Source organism: Nyctibius grandis, chromosome 3, assembly GCF_013368605.1.
Source record: "Nyctibius grandis isolate bNycGra1 chromosome 3, bNycGra1.pri, whole genome shotgun sequence".
In the NCBI taxonomy this organism is placed as follows: Eukaryota; Metazoa; Chordata; class Aves; order Nyctibiiformes; family Nyctibiidae; genus Nyctibius; species Nyctibius grandis.
This window is the reverse complement of record NC_090660.1, coordinates 90,618,160-90,644,022: the sequence shown is the minus strand read 5'-3', so window position 1 is coordinate 90,644,022 and position 25,863 is coordinate 90,618,160. Positions and strand designations below refer to the sequence as shown.

Here is a 25,863-nt window from a genome sequence, read left to right as displayed (position 1 = left end):
TTTAGCAAATTCTACTGAGATACTTTTTCTTAAAAATACATTTGTTTTTTCAAGTTTTACTAAGTAGAAAAAATTTGATACAGAGGCATGACCATTAAATGATTACCTGCTATTCATTTAAAGTCAGAAAACTGAAGGTTTACATTAGAAAAGGAAAATGAAATTTTCTTAAGGTGTATTATTTTATAATGAAAGAATTTACCTTGACAAGCTGGGACTGGAACATCCCATGAGTAATAACCATATGGAGACTTCCTGCATACAGCAGTACTTTTCCCAATGAGCCGAAAACCTCGATCGCAAGCCCAGCGAACCATACTGTTGAGCTGTCCACCTGTCTGACTGACAATGAAACCATGTGGAGGGGACTCTGGAGTACTACAGTAGAGAGCTTTAAACATAAATATTGAATAAATAAAAGAGGCATTTAGAATCCATACTACATTTCTTGACAAATTCTGTTGAATTCAGTGGACATCTGATAACAAGCTGAGAAAATGTCACTAAAAGTTGTTGTATTTTGTATCCTGATTATGCATGCATCAAGCAATCTCGCTAAGTATAAAGGTGAAAGAACGGGGCTTTATAAAGGCTTCAGGTTTTAGTAGCCTCAAAGGAAATATAGTGATAGCTCACTTCTGTAGCTTTTTTTTTTCACCATCTTCTGTTTTTAAATGAACTAAGCTACAGAATTTTAGTTCATGATGAAATTTATTGCAATTGAATAAATTTCAATAGTATACAATTTTTTTTAAGAAGGAAACATCAAAAGCATACTGCACGTAACTCTTTACAAATAACCTTTTCCTTCTTGGCTTAAATAAGTTTTTTTTTCAAGTTCTGTGATACAATGAACTGGAGTGAACTAGCAAATCTAAAATAGATTTTAATCATACAGATGAGTGTGACCACAAATCCATTGCAAAAATGTTGTTATAATCTGAAAGGGTTCATGTGCTTTAAGTCTCTCTGACATTAAAGATTGGTTACCTATTATATGGTCCTTATGCTTATATTTCTTTTACCTCCCTTGTTCATTAAGTCCATCAGTACAAAGTCATTTGTTTTTTGCTACCTTGCTGAAGGAGTGGACAAGAAGGACCTTACAGTCTGGTAGCCAGTTTAAGATAAATGTTATTTGTTTAAGAATTTAACTTGGTCTCTGATCGTTTTGGTTCAAGGACGAGCCAAGACTGGTTAGCCAAGATGTCCATTTTCCCATTTTGTAGGAAAGAAAATGAAGTTGGAAGTTTGTTTCCAAGTGCTTCTTTCATGCTTTGAAGAAATGTTGGTAACTATTGGTATCTATTTCCTCAGGCAAATAGAAAAGTGCCGTTTCACTTGCTCTTTAAGCTTTTTCATGTCCTGTGACTTATTTCAGGTCAATGGTTTTCTCAGGCAAAGGCTTCCTTTGATCAGGATGGAATCATGTGGCTGTTTACTCTTTATTAAAGCAAACAGCAGAAGGAGAAACACTGCTGTATCTTTCAGAGCACATACTATAAAAATATTTTCTTCTTTACTCTAAATTGCTCCTGACTTGCACTCTTTGAAGAATCAGAGATACAGACACCTCTACTTCTTTAGTGTGTAAGAATACATCCTGATATTTTCTGAGTGATACAGATCACTAGTAAATATTTCCTGTCTACCTCTCAATAGTTCTCTTGCATATAATATTTTGTGCCTAGACAACAGTGAATTTTACCTAGCTATACAATGAACATTTTACCTCTGAGAAAACTGTCCTCTCCTTAAGGGAAAGATGACACTAATACTGTTTGACAGACTGTTGTGAGTCTAATTATTTTTCTGCAATAATGAAGTAGCCAAAAATTGAGTGAGGAAAAACAAAATAAAACACAGCAGAAAGAAGAATTTTATATTTCTTCTCTATTGCTTTCTGCAGTTTGTAAAGAAAATTATTTTATGTCAATAACTTCTCTAGTATTTACAGATACTATCCATCCCCAGTACTTTTCATTCTGTGTATTTCACGTCTTTGGTCATGATAAAAAAATCAAATTTAGATTTTGTGCAATTGCTATAAATGGTGACAGACCTACTTTAGCTTGATTAATGAATATTATTATCCTGTAAAAATGAATATTATATGATAATTCTATAAAATAAATTATATAAAAATTGATCTTTGTTAAGTATAATCTTCATGCACTGTTCATAAATATGTTCATTTGAATTAATAACACACACAATGTTGGCTTTTTTGACATACTAACTGATCTCTTCTAATACAGAAGTTTGCCGCTTCTGTTGAATCTTAAATTAAAGAGTTCAGTCCTTCAAGGTCTTACATTTTTCCTCCTTATAGCTGCTCACTCCTGCCTTGTTGCCACATCTTCCTCTGTCCCACCAAAAGTGTTAAAGATGAATTGCATGAAGATCCAATAGGAAGAACAGAGGCACATGAGTGCAAACAAATGATGTGACGGAGATGGGGGTAAGCTGCTGCTTTTGTCTTTAGTACTGGCTTATGCCTTTTTAAAGTCCTGTGAAACATTTGCTTAAATCTCTACAGAGCACATATGTTTCATATATCCTACTTAGGATGTGTGGGGTTTTTTTCCCCTACAAGATCAGTATCATCAGGTTCATATATAAAACAGATTGGATTTCCTTTCAATCTGGGCAATTAATGTTACCAAATACAGCCTGCATTACCCTTTTCACATAAATAAAAGTGTTCCATATTGAAATTTTATAAACATTAAAGAAAGTCTTATTTACATACCTATATATCTTATCCTGAAACCTTTTTTATTGGTGCCATGATCTGCTGACCACCGGAGAAATACTTCATGGCCGTTGCTGGTTATATTTAGAGAAGACGAATAGTCCCCACTGAGAGAAATGAGCAATGGGCTATGACTATTTGGTCCTTGATACAAGGAAGAAAGGAAAAAAAAAAGGAGTTACAAAGCTCAAAATAACATACAATAAATTATATGCATACAATTAATATACATAGAAAACATCCTCCAAGGAAAGGGTGAATTAATCTGAATTAAAAATGAAAGTTGACGTTACATGTTGTACACTAAAGAGTACATATTTGTTCAGAAATAAAATTATTTCTAAACGTAATTATTGCAGTACAATTTTGAAACACAGTAATCCCACAGTTCGTTTTAGCACAAAATATCCTAATAATTGCTTATTTTTTATGTTGTCAAATTATGGTATGTATAAACAATAGTGATTACAGAGATGCAATGTAAAAATACATATATAGAGAAAAAGTATCATCCAAAGTTGTGCATCCTATATTTACCATCAAACACCTCAAGTATATCAAATTCCTTTTCTGTCTGGAAGAATTCAAAGAACATGCTGATATTATAACCCTTTTCCACAGTAATGGTCCATGCACACATCTGGAGATTTGGGTAGCTGTCAGGATATCCAGGACTCAGTATTACTCCTGTTGAATCCAGACGCATTTCATTGGCTGGACAGAGCACTGTGAAACAGAAAGATTGGTAAAAATATCTAAAGCCCACTATTTCTATTTCATGTGATGGCAAGATTTTCGTGAGTTTAAAAGATCTGCATTACTAATTTTATTTCCATAAATACAGAAACACTGACAACAGTTTAGAAACAAAGTCAGTTAGTAGAAAAGAAAATCTAATATTTATCTTGAAAATAAACCCTGCAACACTCAGAAGTTACCATTTCATTACATTTTTCTTCTTTCATTCTCTAGAAGATAAGATATTCTTGTAGGCTGTGCCTAACTACTAAATTGCATTGTTCAAACAGTGAACTATAGTTCTATAGACTTCTTTTTTCCTCCTCAGATTACTATTACTGTCAGCAATAATTCCAGGTAAAGTTTTGCACTGAAAGCAAAACTTGAAGACACCGTGATTTTCGGTTGTCAGATTCTAAAAAAAAAAGTAATGAATCCCTCCCACAATCTGTATAAAGCAGAACCTAAATTTTTAGATCCTCAGTCGAGCTCCAAGAACATTGATGTACCTACACACAATGTAAGCACTATTCAGACATAATGCCTTTAGTCTAGAAAATAAAAGACACACTCCAGGCTGATATTTTGTTGCTCAGTAGAACTCAGTAGGACTAATTAGACAAGAAGATGACTTGTGTTAATCCAGCTACCTAGTTTTTAGATTTATAGAAAGCTCAGAAAATGTTATTGTCTTTACATGCAACAAAAAACACTTGAAATTCTTATTTCCCTTTATCACACCTAATACAGTCCCATTTCTTTCCTACCTCTTACCAAAAGAAACAGTAAAGTAGAGTTCTTAAAATCAAAGCCTATGACTAGCAGTCAAGACATTGGTGTTATAATCTTGAATGAGCTAACGAATCTCAGGCTAAATTTGGGTAATTCATCTAATTGCTCCTCCTTTTAAAAGCAGGTACAACAGTTCACCATATGACAAAGACTTTCTGAGGAAATAAAGATCAAATTAGGAGAAAAAAAAATAGGTGATTTCTGCCCCACTTAAAAATAAAAAACTAAATATCACCCTGAGATTTATTTGTTTGTTTATTTTAACTCCATATTCCTCATAATCCTTCAGTTTTTTTGGTAAGCATAACAGATGTGTAACTGTGTCATATATGTTATGTGTATATTGAATCTATATCTACAAACGACTTCCTTTTTACTAAATCTGTGTATGAGAGATTTTTGGTTACACGTCCACATTTCTAGCAAACCCTCAAGTTCAGACAACCGGATACTTTCCTCTTTCTTGCAGAGACAGACTATTTCCCTGATGAGTAAATGTAAGTCAGCTGAAGAAGAAATCATAAAAATCTGAAATTCTTAATTGCTGACAGCCTTTTTCCCAAATTTAACTCTAGGAGATAAGAAAGGGAACATGCTTTACCCTTTTCTCTAAAACATTGCTGGGAAAGTCTAGACATCACAACATAAGAGTGTTTCCTGCAGGGATAAAAGACGACATTTAATCCATCCCTGCTGACTTCTTGAGCACTTATTGCTTACCATACCTTCACCTTACTCTAAAGAATAATTTTTTTCTTGCATTCCACATCATATTCTGAAGTTATTAATCTTCCACTTACAGCTTGCTGCTGTGCTGGAGAATACATAGCATCTCTGGCTATTCTTAATTGTCATCGTTTCAGGAGGGATAGAGGATGCTAGCAGGATAAATGCTACTTTGTAAATAAGTTATTACCATTATTTAAAGCATCTGCTTAAATTGAGTAAAATGGTGTTTAAAAGAACGATGCAGAGGCTTGATTTTGAATATATCTGGATTCACTAGGTCTACACAGAATAACAATCTCATTAAATAAAAATATTTTAGATTACCATATTATTGGAACTTTTTTCAGGAACTGATTTTGCTTCATAATATATGAACAAGTGCCCACAGTTTATTCAGAACTGAACACTGCTGAACAGGAGCCTTGAAATCTGCTTTATATTCACAACTAGCACATATATGAAAGTGAGTTAGTACTGAGTCATTACAAGTTACACAAGAAAATAATAGGATATTAGATTTCTCAAGAACACTGAAAATAATATTGCCTTATTGAATATAAAAATCAGATTTTTATGGAGAAAAAGTCATTGGACTATGAAGAGAGATAGAGAACACAGTAAAGTAGAGAACGAGAGAGAAAAAGAATAATCATCTTCATTAAAAAAAGTCATAAGAATCATAGAATCATAGAACAGTTTGGATTGAAAGGGAACTTTGAAGATCCTCTAGTCCAACACCCTGCCATGGGCGGGGACATCTTTTACTAGATTAGGTTGCTCAAAGCCCCATCCAACCAGACCTTGAAAAAGAGAAAGGAATTTCTCCATGTATTTTAAAATATTCATCTCTCAATGTCAAAATTAGAATCTAATTGCTAATTTTCACAGAATCACAGAACGTTGGGTATTGGAAGGGACCTTGAAAGATCATCTAGTCCAATCCCCCTGCCGGAGCAGGATCACCTAGATTTTATCACACAGGAAGGCATTCAGGCGGGTTTTGAATGTCTCCAGAGAAGGAGACTCCACAATCTCTCTGGGCAGCCTGTTCCAGTGTTCAATTACTCTCACTGTAAAGAAGTTTTTCCTCATATTTATGTGGAACCTCCTGTGTTCCAGCTTGCACCCGTTGCTCCATGTCCTGTCAATAGATGTCACTGAGAAGAGCCTGGCTCCATCCTCATGACACTTGCCCTTTACAGATTTATAAACATTAATGAGGTCACCCCTCAGTCTCCTCTTCTCTAAGCTAAAGAGACCCAGCTCCCTCAGCCTCTCCTCATAAGGGAGATGTTCCACTCCCTTAATCATCTTCGTGGCTCTGTGCTGGACTCTCTCTAGCAGTTCCCTGTCCTTCTTGTACTGAGGGGCCCAGAACTGGACACAATACTCCAGATGCGGCCTCAGCAGGGCAGAATAGAGGGGGAGGAGAACCTCTCTTGACCTACTAACCACACCCCTTCTAATACACCCCAGGATGCCATTGGCCTTCTTGGCCACAAGGGCACATTGCTGGCTCATGGTCGTCCTGCTGTCCACTAGGACCCCCAGGTTGCTTTCCCCTACGCTGGTCTCCAACAGGTCTGTCCCCAACTTGTACTCATATATGGAGTTGTTCTTGCCCAGATGCAGGACTCTACACTTGCCCTTGTTATATTTCATTAAATTTCTCCCCCCCCAACTCTCCAGCCTGTCAAAGTCTCTCTGAATGGCTGCACAGCCTTCTGGTGTGTCAGTCACTCCTCCCAGTTTTGCGTCATCAGCGAACTTGCTGACAGTGCACTCTATTCCCTCATCCAAGTCATTAATGAATATATTGAATAGTACTGGTCCCAGTACCGACCCTTGAGGGACTCCACTAGATACAGGCCTCCAACTGGACTCTGTCCCATTGACCACCACTCTCTGGCTTCTTTCCTTCAGCCAATTCACAATCTGCCTCACTACCCGGTCATCCAGACCACACTTCCTCTGTTTAGCTGTGAGGATACTGTGGGAGACTGTGTCAAATGCTTTACTGAAATCAAGATAGACCACATCCACTGCTTTACCATCATCTATCCACTGGGTTATGTCCTCATAAAAGGCTATCAAGTTGGTTGAGCATGACTTCCCCTTGGTGAAGCCATGTTGACTGCCCCTAGTGATCCTCCTATCCTCAGTGTTCCTAGAGACAGAACCAAGGACAAGTTGTTCCATTACCTTTCCAGAGATGGAGGTGAGGCTGACCGGTCTATAGTTACCCGGGTCCTCCTTCTTGCCCTTTTTGAAGACTGGAGTGACATTCGCTTTCCTCCAGTCCTCAGGCACCTCTCCCGTTGCCCACGACTTAACAAAGATGATGGAGAGTGGCCTAGCAATGACTTCCGCCAGCTCCCTCAGCACCTGCGGGTGCATCCCATCAGGGCCCATGGATTTATGGATGTCCAGATTGCTTAATTGGTCCCTGACCCAGCCCTCATCAACCAAGACAGATTCCTCCTCTATCCTGACTTCTTCTGGGGCCACATGGGTCTGGGACTCCTCAGGATAGCCTCCAGCAGTATAGACAGAGGCAAAGAAGGCATTCAGTAACTCCGCCTTCTTTTTATCCTCTGTCTCCAGGGCACCCGCCTCGTTCATCAGTGGGCCTACATTGCCTCTAGTGCTGGTTTTACCTGCAATGTATTTGAAGAAGCCCTTTCTGTTGTCCTTGACCTCTCTTGCAAGGTTTAATTCCAAGGAGGCCTTAGCTTTCCTAATTGCCTCCCTACATCCTCTGACAACAGACTTCTATTCCTCCCAAGTGGCCAGCCCCTCCTTCCATGATCTGGACACTCTCTTCTTCCACTTGAGTTTGCCCAGCAGTTCCCTGTTTAACCATGCAGGTCTCTTGCTACCCTTTCTCGACTTCCTACCTGTTGGGATGCTCTGATCTTGAGCTCGGAAGAAGCAGTCCTTGAATGCTAACCAACTATCTTGGGCCCCCTTACTTTCTAGTACCCTGTCCCATGGGATTTCCCCTAGCAATTGCTTGAAAAGGCCAAAGTTGGCCCTCCTGAAGTTCAGGGTTGTGATTCTGCTAGCTATTCTGTTCCTGCCACATGAGATCCTGAACTCTACCATCTCATGGTCACTACAACCAAGGCTGCCCTCAACCTTCACCGCTTCAACCAGACCCTCCTTTTTAGTGAGGATAAGATCCAGCAGCGCTCCTCTCCTAGTTGGCTCATCCACCATTTGCATCAGAAAGTTATCATCAATGCACTGAAGGAACCTCCTGGACTGGGGATGGCTGGCTAAGTAGGCCTTCCAGCAAATATCAGGGTAGTTGAAATCCCCCACAACAACCAGGCCCTGTAATTGTGAGGCTGCTCTCAGCTGCCTGTAGAAGACTTCATCAAGCTCCTCATCCTGATCCGGTGGCCTGTAATAGACACCCACAACAGTATCACCCATTCCAGCCTGCCTCTTAAATCGTACCCACAAACTCTCAACTCGCTCCTGATCTGCCCCTGGATAGAACTCAATACATTCTAGTTGCTCACTCACGTAAAGAGCAACTCCACCACCTCTCCTTAGTGGCCTGTCTTTCCTGAACAGGACATAGCCATCCATGACCACATTCCAGTCATGCAAGGCGTCCCACCAAGTCTCTCTAATTGCCACTAGATCATAACCCCCCGACCGAACACGGATTTCTAACTCCTCCTGTTTATTCCCCATGCTGCGTGCATTGGTGTACAGGCATTTCAGGGAGTGAGCTGAGCACACTGATTTCACCCCAGGGGGATGGGAGGCCTTCTGGTCTTCATCAACACTAGAGCGTTGCCCCAGTGGTGCAAGCCCAGCTACAACCCCATCCCCCTTTGAATCTAGTTTAAAGCTCTCTGAATGAGCCCTGCTAATTCCTGTCCCACAACCCTTTTGCCCCTATGACATAAACCTTTCTCAGGTATTACTGTCAGGTCTGGTGTCTTATAAAACCAGCCATTATCAAAGAACCCAAAGCTCTGCCTGTAGCACCAGTCTTGTAGACAGGCATTTATGGAGAGAATCCTACTATTCCATCCCATGTCATCACCTGCAAATGGAAGGAGGGAGAAGAAAACAACTTGTGCCCCAGACTCTTTCACCAACCGTCCTAAGGTCTTGAAGTCTTTCTTCATCCCCCTCATACTACGGGATGCAACTTCCTCCCCACCTGTCTGGAAGATCAGCAGGGGGTAGTAGTCTGTCAACTGCACCAGGTTGAGGAGTTTTCTGGTGATATCCCTGATTCAGGCTCCAGGTAGACTGCAGACCTCCCTGTAGTGAGGGTCAGCTCTGCATATTGGGCCCTCAGTTCCCTTTAGGAGCGAGTCTCCAACAACTAAAACTCTTTTAGATAGTTGTTTCTCATGTCCTGTGTTTGTCTCAATTAATCAATAAGAGGTTGAATATAACACCTCCACTCCACATGAGAAAACTCATATGGCCAGAATCCGGCTGTCAAACCACAGTGCTGGGCAAATTGTGATACAGACTTTATCTCAAGTAAATGAAAGGACTGATCCTCTTAAGTTTTATACGTACATACGTATATACAAAAACACACACAGAGAGGTGTGGCAGGAAGGCAGGAAGAACATCATAATAATCTGGCTGTATTAGTTTATTTACATCTAGTTTTGCTGTCTCCATATGATTCTGCTTTACAAACTGTTCTCAGTTTCGGGATCTCCAGGAAAACATCTGTCAGGAATTTTATAGAGAGCTTGAAGACTTATTTCTGTACAATGGATTCCCTTGGGAATCAGGTAGCTAAGTTTTTTATGAATCTGAACTAATGTAGGTGAGACATAGCTGACAGCCATCATTCAATAATTTTCTCAAGGTCCTCTAATTATGATGCAAAATGCAGTTTGAATCTTCTTACTCTGAAGCTTGCATTTTATCCTGAAAGTAGAAGTTAATTTCAAGGAAAATTAAGGGCAAAGTTACATGTTGCTTGTGGAAAGTACTCTATTTTAACAGAAGTTGACAGGCATTGGCATAAACTTGTGGAAGTTAGTGATTTTTTCCTGATCTAAAGAAGGAACTCTTCAAGAATTTTAAGAAATGCTCATCCAACAGATACACATCAGAGGAAAATAGAAAAAAGGGGATATAGTTTTAAATAGTACTAAATGTGTAAACTAACCTGTAACAATTAGAATCACCAAATAAAACCTTAAATAGATTTTATTTCAATATTTTCTCCTAGGGATACCTTGTTATTGACTACTATATCTTTACTGCAATACATTAGATTCAAAATTAAAATATTGGTATTTAAATTCTGTCTAGCAGTACTCTGCAGATTCAATAAATAAATTAATGTTGAATGTGGGAATTAATCTATTTCAAGTTAAAAATTGAAGTGAAATTCAGCCAAAACTCATTTAACACTGGCTAAAGTTTCTAACATATACACAAGGTTAAGGCAACAGAAGTTAACACTATGAAGTCTAACAATAAGCATATGCACTACCTGGTAAATAGAATTAGTAAACTAATACAAATATGAACTAATAGAAAAGCTGAGTTTATTCCTTGAGAGTGACTCTTATGTAATATGTTATAGCCTGCACAATTAAAGTATGGAAGCTTACACATAAACCAGTGTAGTATACTAAAATCACAAAAGACATAAATTTTAGGCATGTAATTTTGCTGTGTCTAGATTCCACAAAGCTCTCTATTGATCCAGGTTTCAATATTGAAATTTAGCTTACATTTTGCTATCTTCAAAGTTGCACATAATATAAATAAATACAAGAAAAAATTATGTTGCTGCTTATTCTAGGTGGCCAGTTTGAATGGTCATTTTAAATATATTTTAACTAATTACTTTGCTTCTTTTTTTTAATATTTTCTGAGTCTGCTAACTCTAAAGATTATGTTAATTTCATTCAGCTTTAGATAAGAGCACTGTTTTAATATTTAGTATTTGATCCAATATTTAGCATTTATATGTGACTGAGAAAAGATTAACTATGGTAACTGGTCATAATTCCTGAGTTTTTGTCTTGGGTCTTGCAATGAGTATAAATATGCCTTCAGCAACACGTGCTGAGAGAATGCCTCAGGATCAACACATGTCTCTGTTTGTCTTATCTATTATTACATTATTTTAACATTTAAAGCAATGTCTGGAGGTTACTGTGGTTTTCCACCCATTAAATGCTATGAGCCTGCTAAGTTAGGATTTTAATTTAAATTGGGGTGTCAGAAGTTATTCTAAGACACAATTGTACAATCAATGCATGGATATTCAGAAATTATCAGTGTTAATGTTCTTATAAAACTCACAGTTCAAGATCACTTTGTGATCTAGTTTTAAGAACTAGACTTATTGCTACAAATGATTTTAACTTTTGCGTAGTTTTGTGCATAAAACCATGGGAAAACTGTTTATCCAGTAATGGTAGGTGACCCTTACATTTTTTTCAGGAATGCAGGGAAAGGGTACATTTATATGACAGTAATTTTTTAACTCTCAGCTGAAAATTGAGTTGAATATTGTAGTCATAATTAGTGTAAAAATTAGTATACTGATGTTTAAAGTCATAACAACTAAATTGTGCACCAGTTTGAAACTTCAGAAATTACTAAAAAAACAGACAAATACAAAAGTTTATTTGTAAAAGTAGCACATTTAGTCACAATTAATTTACTATTTCCAAATAAATCTTTCATCATGAGTGTTTCATAGATACACTAATTAATTACATTTGCTGGGGAGGGGGGAAACAACATCTGATTGGTAGAAAACCCAGATGGCAGCATTTTTCATTTAATACAAATGTAAATCAACTGCATTTATTATGACTGATTTGGGAAAGTGTTTTAATCTTGGAGTAGATATTAGAATATTAAGCTCAGGAATAAACATCACAAAGCACTGGTTTAAACTCTGATATTAGCGGTTATCAGGAGTGTAATCTTGTTTCATCCTTAACAATGAGGTAGTGTTATATCTCTCTATTCACAGTTTTCAATAAAAGGAGGAAAATGTGAACACACACACACACAGAGGCATATACACATACAGAAAGCTTATTCTTTAGAATACACTGAATAAAAATGGAAGCACTTAAAGTTGCATTAAAAATGATGTTGTGATCTTGTTCACACAAATCCATGCTATGTTAATTTACCATTTTTTAAATTTCCATATAAATTTTCATACGGTTATGTTCTAGGTAAAATGAAATAATCTTATTATTTATTAAATTTAGACTACTTCCAAAAAAGAATTGTGAAATTATTTTCACAAAATAGAGCAGCAGTCCTTTAAAATAATCAAATTCATTAAAACATTACTAATAATTTTGCATTAATATTTGACACATATATGCCATAACAAATAGTGATAAGATTTGGAATATCATAAAAAAGTCTGAAATTTTTTCAATGTGCCATCTTATCTAAAGAGGTAGTGGATGGTATTTAAGGAATCACCATTCAGCTAGTCTGGCAGAAGGAAAAGAAAAAGGAGAAAAAACCTTGACAGGTAGGTGGTGCTCCATCCATTTGAAGCCTTTCACCTAGTCGGCATGTCAGAATCTCATTACCAACCAATGTAAAGCCTGGTTGACACTGGTATCTTATTATGTCTCCTGTTCAGAAAAACAAAACAAGACAAAACACAAACAAACAAAACAAACATTAAACAGCAATTAACTGGGACTTTTAACTTTGAAAACATTATTGATTAATGAAGTTTCTTGCCACCATATATAATGGGCTAAATGACCTCTGGCATAAACAACTTTGATTAGTCTAAGAAAAGTGGTAAATGAGCATTGTGTTGCACATTATGCTGCATCTATCACTGTATTCCACTACATTATTAGTTGGATAGTTTGCTAATTAGTCTGGATTTGACTGATGCTGTGTGAACCATGTGTCCACAAAGCTTTAAACAATGTAATTTATTGGATAACCATTATGGAACTAAATAAAAAGATAAGATCAAGTCAGAAACCCATACAATCCTGACAAAAAAAAATTAAACAGGAACTGGATTTAGTTAACGGTATCTAAATTTGGCATGATAAGAACAAGAAATTGCCATTTTTTAATTAAGAAATTAAAAAATTATATAGTTTTATGTACCAATAAAAGTAAAAATTTGTACATTCCAGCAGTTCTCTTTGGTCCAGATTACAAAGCAGGAAAAAAAAAAAGTCTTTTCTCTTTGTTACCAACATAAGTAATCAAATATTGGAATATGTTAAAAATAAATTCATTTTTCGTTGCTATAATGTAGCTGGTCAAAACTAGCTGGTCAGACATGTAAGTCATATTTCTTTGAACAATAGGTGGCTAAGTATTACTATTAATATGTCTTAGAAGGTCAGAATGTCATCCTTTTCTCAGATCCTCCTAATTTTTGCAAATTTGATTTTACCTTTCAGGTCACAGAACCTTAATTCTGGTAGAGAATGTACCATTGTGTATATGTGTTTTTTGTGGGTTTTGTTTGTTTGTTTCAGTATAAGATAATGTTTTATATTAAACATTATAAAAATGTATTTTAAAATGAAGTAAATTAGAAAGGAGTTACTGTGTTACTTATATGTGATCTTTGAAACATAGGTGGGGTTCAGGAAGTATGGGGAAGACAAATGACTTCCTAAAAATTTTATTTTCAATATAAATCTAACATATTACAGGCACTATTTACATCCTGAAAAGCAAGAAATTTTTGTGCATAACAGTCCTTTGTTTTGAAACAAATGTTGCTTTTATTTTCTCTTATATTACCTATTTCGAATTCATCGTCCTCAGTTAGAATTTCAGCATTTGGTATATTTGTTGGAGGCTGGCAGACCCGGAGCTGATAGGCTATAAACAGGAAAAAAACACAGTTGACATTCCCATACTTAGACAGTTAACATAGCCATGCAAACATAACTGAGTTAATACCCACACTAACAGGATAAAAATAAACATTTATTCAGTTACTTTGAAACTTTCAAGAGAATCAAAAGAAAGGAAACATATGAATTTCAGAATTAATGAAAAACTGGAAGCTGCATCTCTGTTCTTAATTAGTTATTTTATTTCCGTGGCAAAACCCTCTTCATAAATAACCTAAGCAGCTTAGAATTGGTTGCCAATTTTCTCACTTAAGTGATCTCATCTGAAAAGCAAATATTTTTTGCATCGTGCAATCATTGTTTTGTTTGTTTTGTTTTTTTACAATAAATTTTTACTGCTGAACTCTTCCACTTCTGAAACTCTGTAATAAAGACAAGTTTTAGAATCCAAAAGACTCTACATAGAGGCAGCATAACTGATGGACAGAAGCGTTTTGAATGTTAATTTTCCTAGTAAATGAATAGTTATGGAGCACATCTCACCTGCAGATAGGGTCATAGAATAATTCTGCTTTCAAACTTCTCATTTGAAGTCTCACATGAAATAATTTTCTGAGTCTTAACACATGTATGCAACAGCCAGGCAAAATACCGAGGTGAAACAAATGATAAAAACGATAAGTAGGAAGAGTATGCAGAAGCTATATAGCTTTATTTTTTTACAGAAAACCTATGAGGGCCTGTGTTTGGACACAGACAAAATTCCCTTCAATCTGAATGCAATTAGGACAGAAAACCAGCTAAAGAAATCACACTGAAGTATTTATATTTATAACGTATTCTTCCGTGTTTTAAGGTGTACATACAGGTTGATCAGTGAGTCAAGTATGCCTGGTTTTCACTATTACATTTTCATATAGCATTGATTTATAGCATCTCTCGTTAGCAAGGAAACATCTACTTATGGCAGATTACAATTCAGCTTCAGTTATGCACACCTTTGTTACTTCCTATGCTTGGATCCTTTAGTAATCTAATTGGTCAAATTTCGTCAGTTACAAAATTTGTATTTTATGCAGGTAAGATCTTTTGTTGCTACTGAGTCACCCATATTTGACATCTTCCTATTCCACTCCTTTTTGTTGATCATATAATGAAGAGCCAACTAGATAAGTGAGTCAGAAAGTTAACACCCTGCCTTAGGAATAAGTAATTTAAAATAAAACACACGAAGCAAACATGGAACAGCTGTGCTATTTGCATTAAAAAAAAAAAATAAAAATCCCCAACATAATTAAAAAATTGATTCTATACAGAATTCGTATCATTTATCTCAAATGTCTCTCATTTAGAGGTATCATTCATTTGAATCCCCAAATTATATATTTAAAAAAAATTTGACTCCTCTCAATGCCTTGCCTTTACTGCATTAAATTGTGTGTAGCTGATATGAAGGATCACAGACTCCAGAATACTGAGAGGTTTATTTATCTTGACAATATCAATCTAAAAATTGTTTTAAGTTTCTTCATGATTAATCCTTTGTGCTTCTCAGTTTGCATCTTTATTAGATATTAGAGCCCACACTTACGGAATGACAATTTCCACAATAACAAAAGAAACAAGTACAAGGAGATCAAATTCTTTAGAGACATTTTATTACTAGGTATGAGCATTTTTACATGTGTTTTGTCATATAATGATATATTCACGGATATCAATACATATCAATTCATATATTCATGAACACAAAGGGTCAGTTTTTCCTTCACAAACTGCTACATGCAATTTAAATGCCCAAATTTTGAATGAAAATTCTGACCCCCCTCTGCCTAATACTACTAGAGTCAATACTCCGTAATTAATTCAAGTGCTGTTGTGTCGTGGAGGAGAGTGATTAAAGTTTAGGTTGCTTAAAGAATCACTGTCAAAGATATTAGCAAAAGTGATTTTTTGATATGAATTTGTAAAAGAGTGACTTAACAAAGTCTGAATGCATAGTTCACTCTATTACTTACTATAAAAGGGAAATTAAGGTAGAATTGGGCCAGAATGATTTATGCAGAGATGAGGAATGGACAGAGCAAGCTCAGGAAGTGTGAGGTAGAAGAACAGACAGTGAGATGGATTAAGAACTGGCTACACAATAGAGCCCAAAGAGTGGTAATCAATGGTGCCAAGTCCAGCTGGAGACCTGTAACTAGTGGAGTCCCCCAAGGATCAGTGCTGGGTCCAGTCCTGTTCAACATCTTCATCAACGACCTTGATGAAGGGACAGAGTGTCTTCTCAGCAAGTTTGCTGATGATATGAAGCTGTGCGGCCATTCAGCATGATTTGGACAGACTGGAGAGCTGGGCAAAGAGGAACCTAGTGAGGTTCAACAAGAATAAGTGCAGAGTCCTGCACCTGGGAAGGAGTAATAAAATGCACCAGTACAGGTTAGGAGGCGATCTGCTAGAGAGAAGCTCTATGGAGAAGGACCTTGGAGTCCTGGTGGACAACAAGTTATCCATGGGACAGCAATGTGCCCCTGTGGCCAAGAAGGCCAATGATATCCTGGGGTGCATTAAGAAGAGTGTGTCCAGCAGATCGAGGGAGGTCCTCCTCCCCCTGTACTCTACCCTGGTGAGACCTCACCTGGAGTATTGCGTTCAGTTCTGGGCTCCCCAGTTCAAGAGGGACAGAGATCATCTGGAGAGAGTCCAAAAGAGGGTTACGAGGATGATTAAGGGACTGGAACAACTGCCTTATGAGGAAAGGTTGGGAGACCTGGGGCTTTTTAGTCTGGAGAAGAGAAGACTGAGAGGGGATCTGATTAATGTGTATAATTATATGAGAGCTGGGTGTCAAGAGGAAAGGCACAACCTCTTTTCACTTGTGCCCTGCAATAAGACAAGGGGCAATGGATGCAAGCTAGAGCACAGGAAGTTCAACCTCAACATGAGGAAGAACGTCTTTGCTGTAAGGGTTACAGAGCACTGGAACAGGCTTCCCAGAGAGGTTGTGGAGTCTCCTTCTCTGGAGACTTTCAAGATCCGCCTGGATGCATTCCTGTGTAACCTGCCCTAGATTGGTCCTGCTCTGGCAGGGGGGTTGGACTCGATGATCTCCAGAGGTCTCTTCCAACCCCTAACATTCTAGGATTCTATGATTTTCTAGCAATATTTAATCAATCAGTAATCAACTATCTATTTTGTTTGATACAGTGATTTAGTTAAAGATTCAACAAAGTTAGTTAAATCAAATTGCATGTACACAAATACATCTATCTACATAGATATAGATAGATATAAATATAGATAGATATAGAGGTTAGCCTATAATTAAGATGTTTCCTTTTCTGCAGATCATAACATTTTTGGGACCCAATAATCTTTGAAAAATCTCGCTAAATCGAAATATAGTGAATTACTCACTATAGGTAGATTTTAATGTGATGAAACATAATTATAGTGAATTAATCACTCTTTCCATTCATTGGCATCTATTTGTGGATGTTCTGAATCACCTCACAACTCTATCCTGGACATCATGGAATCTACCCTGAGAGGTGTCCCAAGTCAAGGGGAGATGCAGGGTCAAAGCCTGCTGCGATCCCAGAGATCTCAAAGGAGCTCATTTAGGATCAGCATTTGTAGGATCACAAGAAGAGGATTGACTTTGGTCAGTACCTTTTTTCATTATGGACTTAAGTCTTGACAGGCAGTCTTGGCATGTTTTAGGGCAGGTAATGGTCCAGGCAGGAGGAATTTCAGGTACACTTCCCAGGTAACAGGAGTTTAGGTACGGTTGAGGAGTGCCCCATTGCCCCAACTCATTGTTTTGTCCATTTTCTAGGCAACAGGAGTTGCAGGTGCAGTTGCATCTTCCTGCCACAATTAGGGGGTGCCTAATTGTACTGACTCACTGTACTTGTGCCTAGGATGGGGAGGTACCAGGTAGTCTTGACTCACTGCACTGGCGGGAAGGATCAGGGAGTGTCTAATTGTCTCAGACCACTCACTATTCCCTGATTAATGTTGGCTGGTCCTGACGTTGCAATGCGGCCCGGTGGTAGGCAGGGTCTGCACAACCACATGTTGCTGCTGTTTTTTTCATTGTGGAATTTGGGTCTTTTTTGTTTTGCTTTGTTTTGTTTAGATTAAAGTTCCTTTAATCCCACCAGTTCTGTCTATATCTGTTTTGTTTAGATTAAAATTCCTTTAATCCCACCAGTTCTGTCTATCTGTATTTACCTTGGCCTTTGCTAAGTCAAAATGAAAGCTTTCTAGTCCCAAAATCTGATCAGGATCCAGAAAACAGAGTGTAGTCTGTCTGTGTTTCCTGGAATAGTCAATCCAAGAGGCATTCACAGAGCACCTAAAAACACCCCTGCTTTTGAATTTGTTTCCTTGTAATGATTGGAATGCAAGACAACACTTGGCCACAGAAGGTTTGAATGACTACAAAAAGAGGTAGAATTCGGTGAATTAATACTTATGCATTTTCATTGTCAATGTTTAATTCAGGAGCAGTTTACCATTAACTTCACAGTATAGTTCGCGATCATTGAAATCTCTAGAAAACAGTACTTTCTTAAAATATTCAAATATCTACGAGAAATTTAATGACCGCCACAAACATTTAGATTACAAAGGAATTTTAGAAGCATTGTAAGCAGTGAGAAGATGAACATCTTGAACTGCAGGGTCTTGATGCTACCTTCTTTGCTCATGTCTCTTCACAGTACATTCTTTTTTTTGTTTGACTACTAGTAAATTTAACATCTTGTCAAGAAAATAACTTGTTTTCATCATTCGTATTAGTCTTTCTTTCATATGCTTGCTTTACCCTAATGGTGGTCAGTCATATTAATAATAGCAACTCTTCTTAGAAAAAGTAATTAATTATTTCATGACTTTTCTTCCTGCAGTAATCAGTATAGACAGCGAAAAAGTGCAACTTTTCATACTTACCATGGTAACTAAGTACAAAGAAGCCGCTGGTAGTAAAGTCACTGTGGAACTTGATCAGGATCTGATTGGAAGTGCTATAGACTGATTCTAATGCAGTGTTGCCACTAAATTGTCCAATTTGAGGAGAAGTTTGGTCTGGTCCATCCCTAAGAAAAACAGACACAAAAAGATATTTTTTCCCAAACAAATAATTCAATTTCTCCAAATTTTAATATATAATGTAGTAAAATTTCTCTAGATTACTCTAAAAGGCATGAGTAATTTAAAATCAGATAAAACAGACATTAAGGGCTGAAAGCCTTTTGAAATTCTGTATGTGGACTGGAGTATAGCAGGTAGTAGCTTAGAGGACCATCAAAATTTATTAGAAAGCAAGATGCTCCTTTCAACCACCTTTTGGAAGTAATATTTTTAAATGAAAATTGCAGCAATCTTAAGATGATTGAATCTGTGGTTGTACTTCATCTTCCTGCCACAGACTCTGCTCACGTTTACTTATCTACAGTTTCAAATGTGGCCATCAGAAAATAAATAAACCTAATACTGCTCATCTCCACCAGTCTTTTGAATTTGGTCATTTTTAGGAAAATTAAGAGATGAATACTATTTAGTTCTTAAAAGACAATGAGTGAATATTGGCTTCATTAAAATTAAAACCAAAATTCTTATTCTCTACGGAATACAAGATTCCACTTGAAATCTGCATGTGAGCATTTATAAATACAAGTTTTCTTTATAATGATTATTTTAAGGATGCTACCTTTAGGAATTCTCTAATGTCAGAATTTTTAAACCTAGCTTCCCCCCCCCTTAAATGTTATAATGCTATCATTTATAATTTATGGTACATATGGACACATAAGAATCTCTTTAAAGTTTATTTTTATGATGAGACTAGAGTTTTCGGAATCAATTTCTTGCTAAGACAGATGTGCCATGCACTTTATATAGATGGTAGTATCTTTTTGACTCAGGTAAACATTCATATAAATCTTGTTATTTTTAACCATAACCGAGTATGACATGCAGTTGACTAATCTCTTAAATTCTTGTTCACATACTTTAATCGATATTATTTTGTACTATTTATTACAATTTAGACAATACATGTGCTGCTGGTAAGATCACTGTTACCTTATGGAAGAATGAAATACTCATTTCAATATAAAAATTAAATCAAAGTTAGTATTAAACAATAATGGAACTGTACAGAGGACAAAATCATGATGCAAGGGCATTAAATTTTCATATTCACTTCCTTCCAGATCAGAACTGATTAACATTAAAAGTTTAAATTTTCTATTTGTGATCAGCACAAGGTATTTTAACTGGAAATCATTTCAAAATAAAATTATAGATATTTTTTGTTTTGAAAATTTTGCAGTAATACATTTGTCCAAATTTTCACACACTGCCCCTTCCTCTCCTGTTTTATCAGGGAAACAGTAAGTTTTGAAGAAACATTTGAATTGTGAATAAAATGTATTTTTTCCATTGGAAACAGCTATCAAAATTTCGGATCAATTCTGTAAATAAATAATATCCCAGAAGTGGTATAAGATATTTAATTATATTGCTATCATGTGTATAACACAGCTTATACAGGTATATAAATCATACATAAGTAACAACATGTATGATATATACATGAATAGCATAATAGATGCTTTAGTTTCAGAACACTCTCCTAAAACTGTTAATTTAAATAGGATACAAAACATCTAAACAAAATCAGCAAAGAATACATAATGATATAAAACTGAGGTTTTACCTTTGTCATGGTATGTACAATTACTTTTACTGAAAGAACTAAGTTTGTAACACAGCCAGGAGTATAACTGAAAGCACATAAAATCACTTGGTAGAAAGGAAGAGCTGAATGTAAGAAGCACTAGAAGTGGACAGTAGTATTCTAGTTTGTGTGGGATGAAATAAAGAAAAGTTGCCTGTATGCACACAAAAGTGCAATTTGATTCAGGAAAGATTCTGAAGGTCAGCCTAAATTTGATACACAAAAAAAGTGGTGAAGAGTTAAAGGGGTTCAGAATTATCTGAGTTTTATCAGGGCAATAGTTTAGGTACATACTCTGATCAAATTTTGGTTAGACTTTAAGGCAAAGCAATCGAGTATCTGGGATGCAGGACAAGACAGTTTGTAGAACACAAGACGAAAAAAAAACATGATCTACAGAAATGATCACAAAAGTGTATAGAGAACTGCTTAATGTCTGGGAAAGTAGGAATGAAATACTGAGTTATATGAATTTACATGAATCCAAATTAGATTTCTGCACAACAGAAACATAAAATGAGTAATTAATATTCCAAATTGCCTCTCATTATTTTGCACTACTCAGACTACAGGACTACTCTCTCAACCTGTGGACTTTCAATCTGCAGATTCAATAATCAGTGTATTATTGTTTTAGGCAATCTTCCAAAAGGTCTTACCCGCTGTTGAAAAGTCTAGGAGACTCATCGGTAACAGTGTCAAGATTAATATAGGAGCTGTTACACTTGGTTACAGCCTCCTGTCTTTACCATCTTTGCAACTGAGAAAAACGAGGGCTTTATTATCTGAAAAGATTCATGATAGACATGGATTCGGGTATATAGAGAATATAATTTATTTACAGCTATTTTTATCTCAACTCTTTTTGTTATAGCCAAATACAAAGAGATTCGCTCCTTTTATGTACTCTTAGCAGTTGAAAAGATGCCAACTTGGAAGAAATTAAGAAAGTATTGCTGTAGTGTCCTGTATTAACATTCTAAACCATTGTAATATGCCAAGGGAGAAATCACAAATATATTCTTTTTTAATTCATACTTTGTTGCATAGTGTCACATGAAAGTTAAATAAATGCAAAAAGTGTTTTCTTACCAGACAGTTATGAAATCATATATTGGCTCTGTTTGGAGAACTGTGAAATTGATGTAGATTCCATTCCCAGGTGGTACTCTTACAAGCCAGAAGCAGTCTTGAAAGTTTGGATACTCATCAGGGTACCCTGGAGAGTATATGGTACCGTTCATTGCAGTTATATTTCCTCCACAGAGGGCTATAAAAAAGACAGTTGTTTTTAAAAAATATTAGTCACTTCTTGCATTCTTCTTAGACCACATAGCAGCCATACTTTTAAATGTATTTGGTACACTGTAACTAGATTATGTAAAACCATTGCTGTGTATAGAAAACAGATTTTACTGAGCTTTTTGCAAAGAGAAGTCTATTTTGACATTATTGGTCAAATCTAAACAAAAAAATTCTGATGTCATAAATACTATCAGATCTGGAACTAAAGTGATATTTAGACATTGGGTTAAATTATTCCCTGCACAACTGAAAATCACTTTGTCATGCCTTTGTGTAAATGCCAGCTACAAATTAGCAGTGAAACACATTAATTGCTTTCATTTATTGTCACAAGAAGGTAGCCAACCAAATTACCAGGTGAGAGAAAAGATATATTTAGTTGATGGAGGATGGGTGGGGGAAAAGTAGAAGAGAATTTTAAAATTAAAATACTGTGTGCAACAGTATGAATAGCAATTTTGCATTTCCTGAGATAAATTTTGGTAGGCGAAGTAAGAGTCCTTTCTATAAATTCTAGTTGAAGTGCACTAATTTTAGAAAACGTACAGTACAAGACCGACCATACAGCTTTTGGACTTTCATAACTATGATTTCAGGAAAGCTATTAGTCCAAACTATGATTTTCTCCACAGAGGTTTCACATGCATGTTGAATACGACATCATCCTGTTATTACAGAAGAGAAATCATGTTATAGAAGCTTACTTCTGGAAAAGTGAGCAAAGCCTAAAATGGTATAATTTATTTATTTTGCATACATTCCTCCCCAATTCACCTCAAATGGCTGTGGAATGGCAACTCAGATTCCCTAAAATATGCTTAAGAACCTCTAACCAGAGAACAAGTTTTTGGAAATACAGATTTGACATATAGAAATTATGCATTGTTTGTATTTAGGTAAAGTATGTGTTATGGTTTATATATATACTTTGGTGCTGAACTGTAGGGTAAGGAGACTTTCATAGTCACACCTCATCCATTCAGACTCAACAGCTGGTATACTGCTTTACTTCAGCTTTTAGTTTCAAAGTCTCAAGGGTTTTTGAGCAGTGCAGACAGAATTGATTTTGCAGCAGGGTCTTATGGAAGTGCAGACATGGGCTGATGACTGTCAGGCAATGAGATTTCTTGGAAAAGGAGAGGGAACAGATTCCAAAAGGATGAAAGTGAGGGAAATGAGTTAAGAAGGATCAGAGAGGGTTAGAAGGTGCTGAGCACAGGTTAGAGGGATTTTAGGTTCATGAGGATGCAAGAAGAGAACAAAACTGTTTAAATGAGAAGTATGTATAGCAATATTTGATTCAAACTGTCTGCTTCAAGACATCTGAGGCATTAAACCAGCCTTGGTATATGCTGTCTTACAATAAAGATATTAAAGCAAATACAAATTTAAAACATACTGTACATTTCTGGCACTAGGCATATAAAAAAAGTCCATTTTAATGCTTTTGAACACAAGGCCTTTATCTCAAATCAAACCAAGTACAACTAGAAGATACCGAATTATATTTTTTTTCCCTTCTTCCCCCCCACCCCCCTCATTCCTCTTCAACTTTTATTGTTAATGCTGAGCTTTTATCATTCTATATAGAGGGAAGTTAGGCCTTTAACTCAGGTCCTGAGTACCCCGCCTGAAACTGTGGAGAGTCCTTATGGAATATGAAAGTGGGCACTCAACACCTTGTACAGATCTCATCTTTGTGGAAACATATGTTTAGGCATATAGAGAACTTAACAGTCAATAACTTAATTGCTAAATGTGTTTGGAACTTGTGGTCCCAGGAGTATAGGATTTTGGGATGACATTTTTGAATATGAAGTACCTTCAATGTGTCTATATTTTTCCAGGAATCTAACATTGCTGTCTGAATGTTGCCACGATTGTGACAAACCTGGAGGTTCCGGAAGAAAGTTATTATATATGGAAGAAAATTCAGTCATCAGATCCACAAGTTGATTTTGTGGTGCACAGATTTTTCTCAAAACAATTTCTGTGTTACCAAAACATCCATCCTTGTCTATTTCAGAGTCTGATGACACTGGACAACTGGTCTTGTTTGGCCTGCTGCATAGGTACAGGTTCCTTTCAGCATAGTTATGTATAAGATAAACACCTCTACTGAATCATCATATACATTCATTCTATCTCCTTAAAATTTCAGCTATGTGCAAGCCACAATTCCTTGAATCTGCTTACCTGCTGCAAGCATATCAGTGTAGAAAAATGTAAGGGTTAAAAAATAAAATTTTAAAAAAATTTCAATTCACAAAAAATATATGCAGAAAGGAAGTCACACAGCATTGACGGGAGGACAACTGCACTTCATGCCACCTTTGACATTTCTTTCTAACTCATAAGACAGAACATAAGTGGTGAGAGTTGGGAAATTAAACTTTTGAATCCTTTTTTCTTGGTTCAGTGCAGAACTTTTACTCTATAGCACCACATAGATTAAAAAGTAGCACAGGTTTCCACACTCCAGACCTTAAGCCCACTCTTCCAAAAATAAAGTTATCTCAGATAAGTTTTCAGAGATTTCATGTTTCCATGAAACTTTTCAGCTTCTCTGCAAAAATTTTCATGTGCAAAATTGAATACTTCCTCTGCAAAGACCACAATACAAAAATACAGGCCTCTATAAATTGAAAAGCTGAAATGATTTCCATTAACAGTCCTTAGGAAGACTTACAAATAATGAAAGGTTTGTAGGTCACGCAGAACATACCTTCACATCTGGGGAGAGGATGATTCCAGTTACGGCTGATGCCATGAAGACAAGTCAGAGCTGAATTTCCAATTAATGTGTAGCCAGGAAAACACTCAAATGAAATAGTCTGTCCCACAGTAAAGTCATTCCCAATGACAAAACCATTACGAAATGGTCGAGGGTCAGGACAGCTTTGTAGCTGATATGCTGAAATAAATAAATAATAATAATGTGGGGAAAAATAAAATTCTTATTACTTCAAAAATAAAAGCTTTTCATTAGAATAAAATTTAAAAAATCACGGATATCCTATATGTCTTAAGTTCCATCAGGGTAACAATCAAAATAATTGATCCTACACCAGGAGAAGCACAGTGAAACTTTCCCACAGGAATTCTGGAAATATGCATAAAAATTAATTTCCAACTCAAAACCTCGTAAGGAAAACATAATACTGCAACCAAAGTTTCAATTATTTTATGTTCTTTAAGCTTAGATAATGTGTGTGTGTGTGTATGTGTGTGTGTAAACAAACAAATACCCAACACCCTACCTTACAGGGTTTTGTAAGAGTCCATGAATGAAAAAACGAGACTAGCCTCTTAATTTTATCTTTTAATTTTAGTAAGTACAGGAGTTCTGCACTAGAGAAGAAGAGAGTAGAAAGGAATTTAGACTTTGTGTTTTCTCCACTTAGATCTTCAAAAAAGTAGGCCACTGACTGGCTCTTTAAGATTACAAATTGCTTCAAAGTCTACCCTAATCAAAATGGATCCAAGCTGCTGACAATGAAAACTAAAAAGGCTATAGAAGAGTATCTAAACTAGAAGCATAGGAAAAAGTTAACAGGTACAGAAGACTGTTGTGATGCCATGACAGGGAGGAGGCCAACAGCCAATGCACCTCTAAAAAAAGTGCAGGAGAATGACAAACTGCAGAATTAAAATAAACAGGAAAAGCAAATCAGGTAGCCTACACTGCATGTTGAGTGACGCATACAGCACTGAGGAACAGAACAAGGTCCAAACTAAGAAGCCCTTTCACACCAATATAGGAGCCTAAAACACAGGAGGTGGGATCTAGAATGCTTGAAACAACCAAAAGCCCTTAAGTGAAAGGTATAATAGAGCAGCAGGATGCAGTGTTGCCAGGTGACCACCTTTCCAAGACTGAGAAGGCAGAGACCTCCAGATGGGAGGAGTAGCACTGTTGTTTAGAAATTATACTAAGTGCTGTAGAAGAAAAATATTACCAGAAAAAA

The 25,863-nt window shown here is 36.4% G+C and overlaps 1 protein-coding gene across 3 annotated transcripts in view; it reads right to left on the bottom strand.

Annotated features, from left to right (window-relative positions):
* CSMD3 (CUB and Sushi multiple domains 3) overlaps positions 1–25,863 on the bottom strand; it is a 790,297-nt gene that overhangs the window by 96,057 nt on the left and 668,377 nt on the right. For all 3 annotated transcript variants that reach the window (XM_068397267.1, XM_068397268.1, XM_068397269.1), the window contains 8 exons: positions 24,621–24,809; positions 21,683–21,860; positions 18,799–18,944; positions 13,787–13,867; positions 12,523–12,636; positions 3,293–3,481; positions 2,753–2,899; positions 203–391 (listed from right to left, as the gene is read on the bottom strand). In XM_068397267.1, the coding sequence (XP_068253368.1) occupies positions 203–391; positions 2,753–2,899; positions 3,293–3,481; positions 12,523–12,636; positions 13,787–13,867; positions 18,799–18,944; positions 21,683–21,860; positions 24,621–24,809 (1,233 nt within the window). The remainder of the gene's footprint in view (positions 1–202; positions 392–2,752; positions 2,900–3,292; positions 3,482–12,522; positions 12,637–13,786; positions 13,868–18,798; positions 18,945–21,682; positions 21,861–24,620; positions 24,810–25,863) is intronic.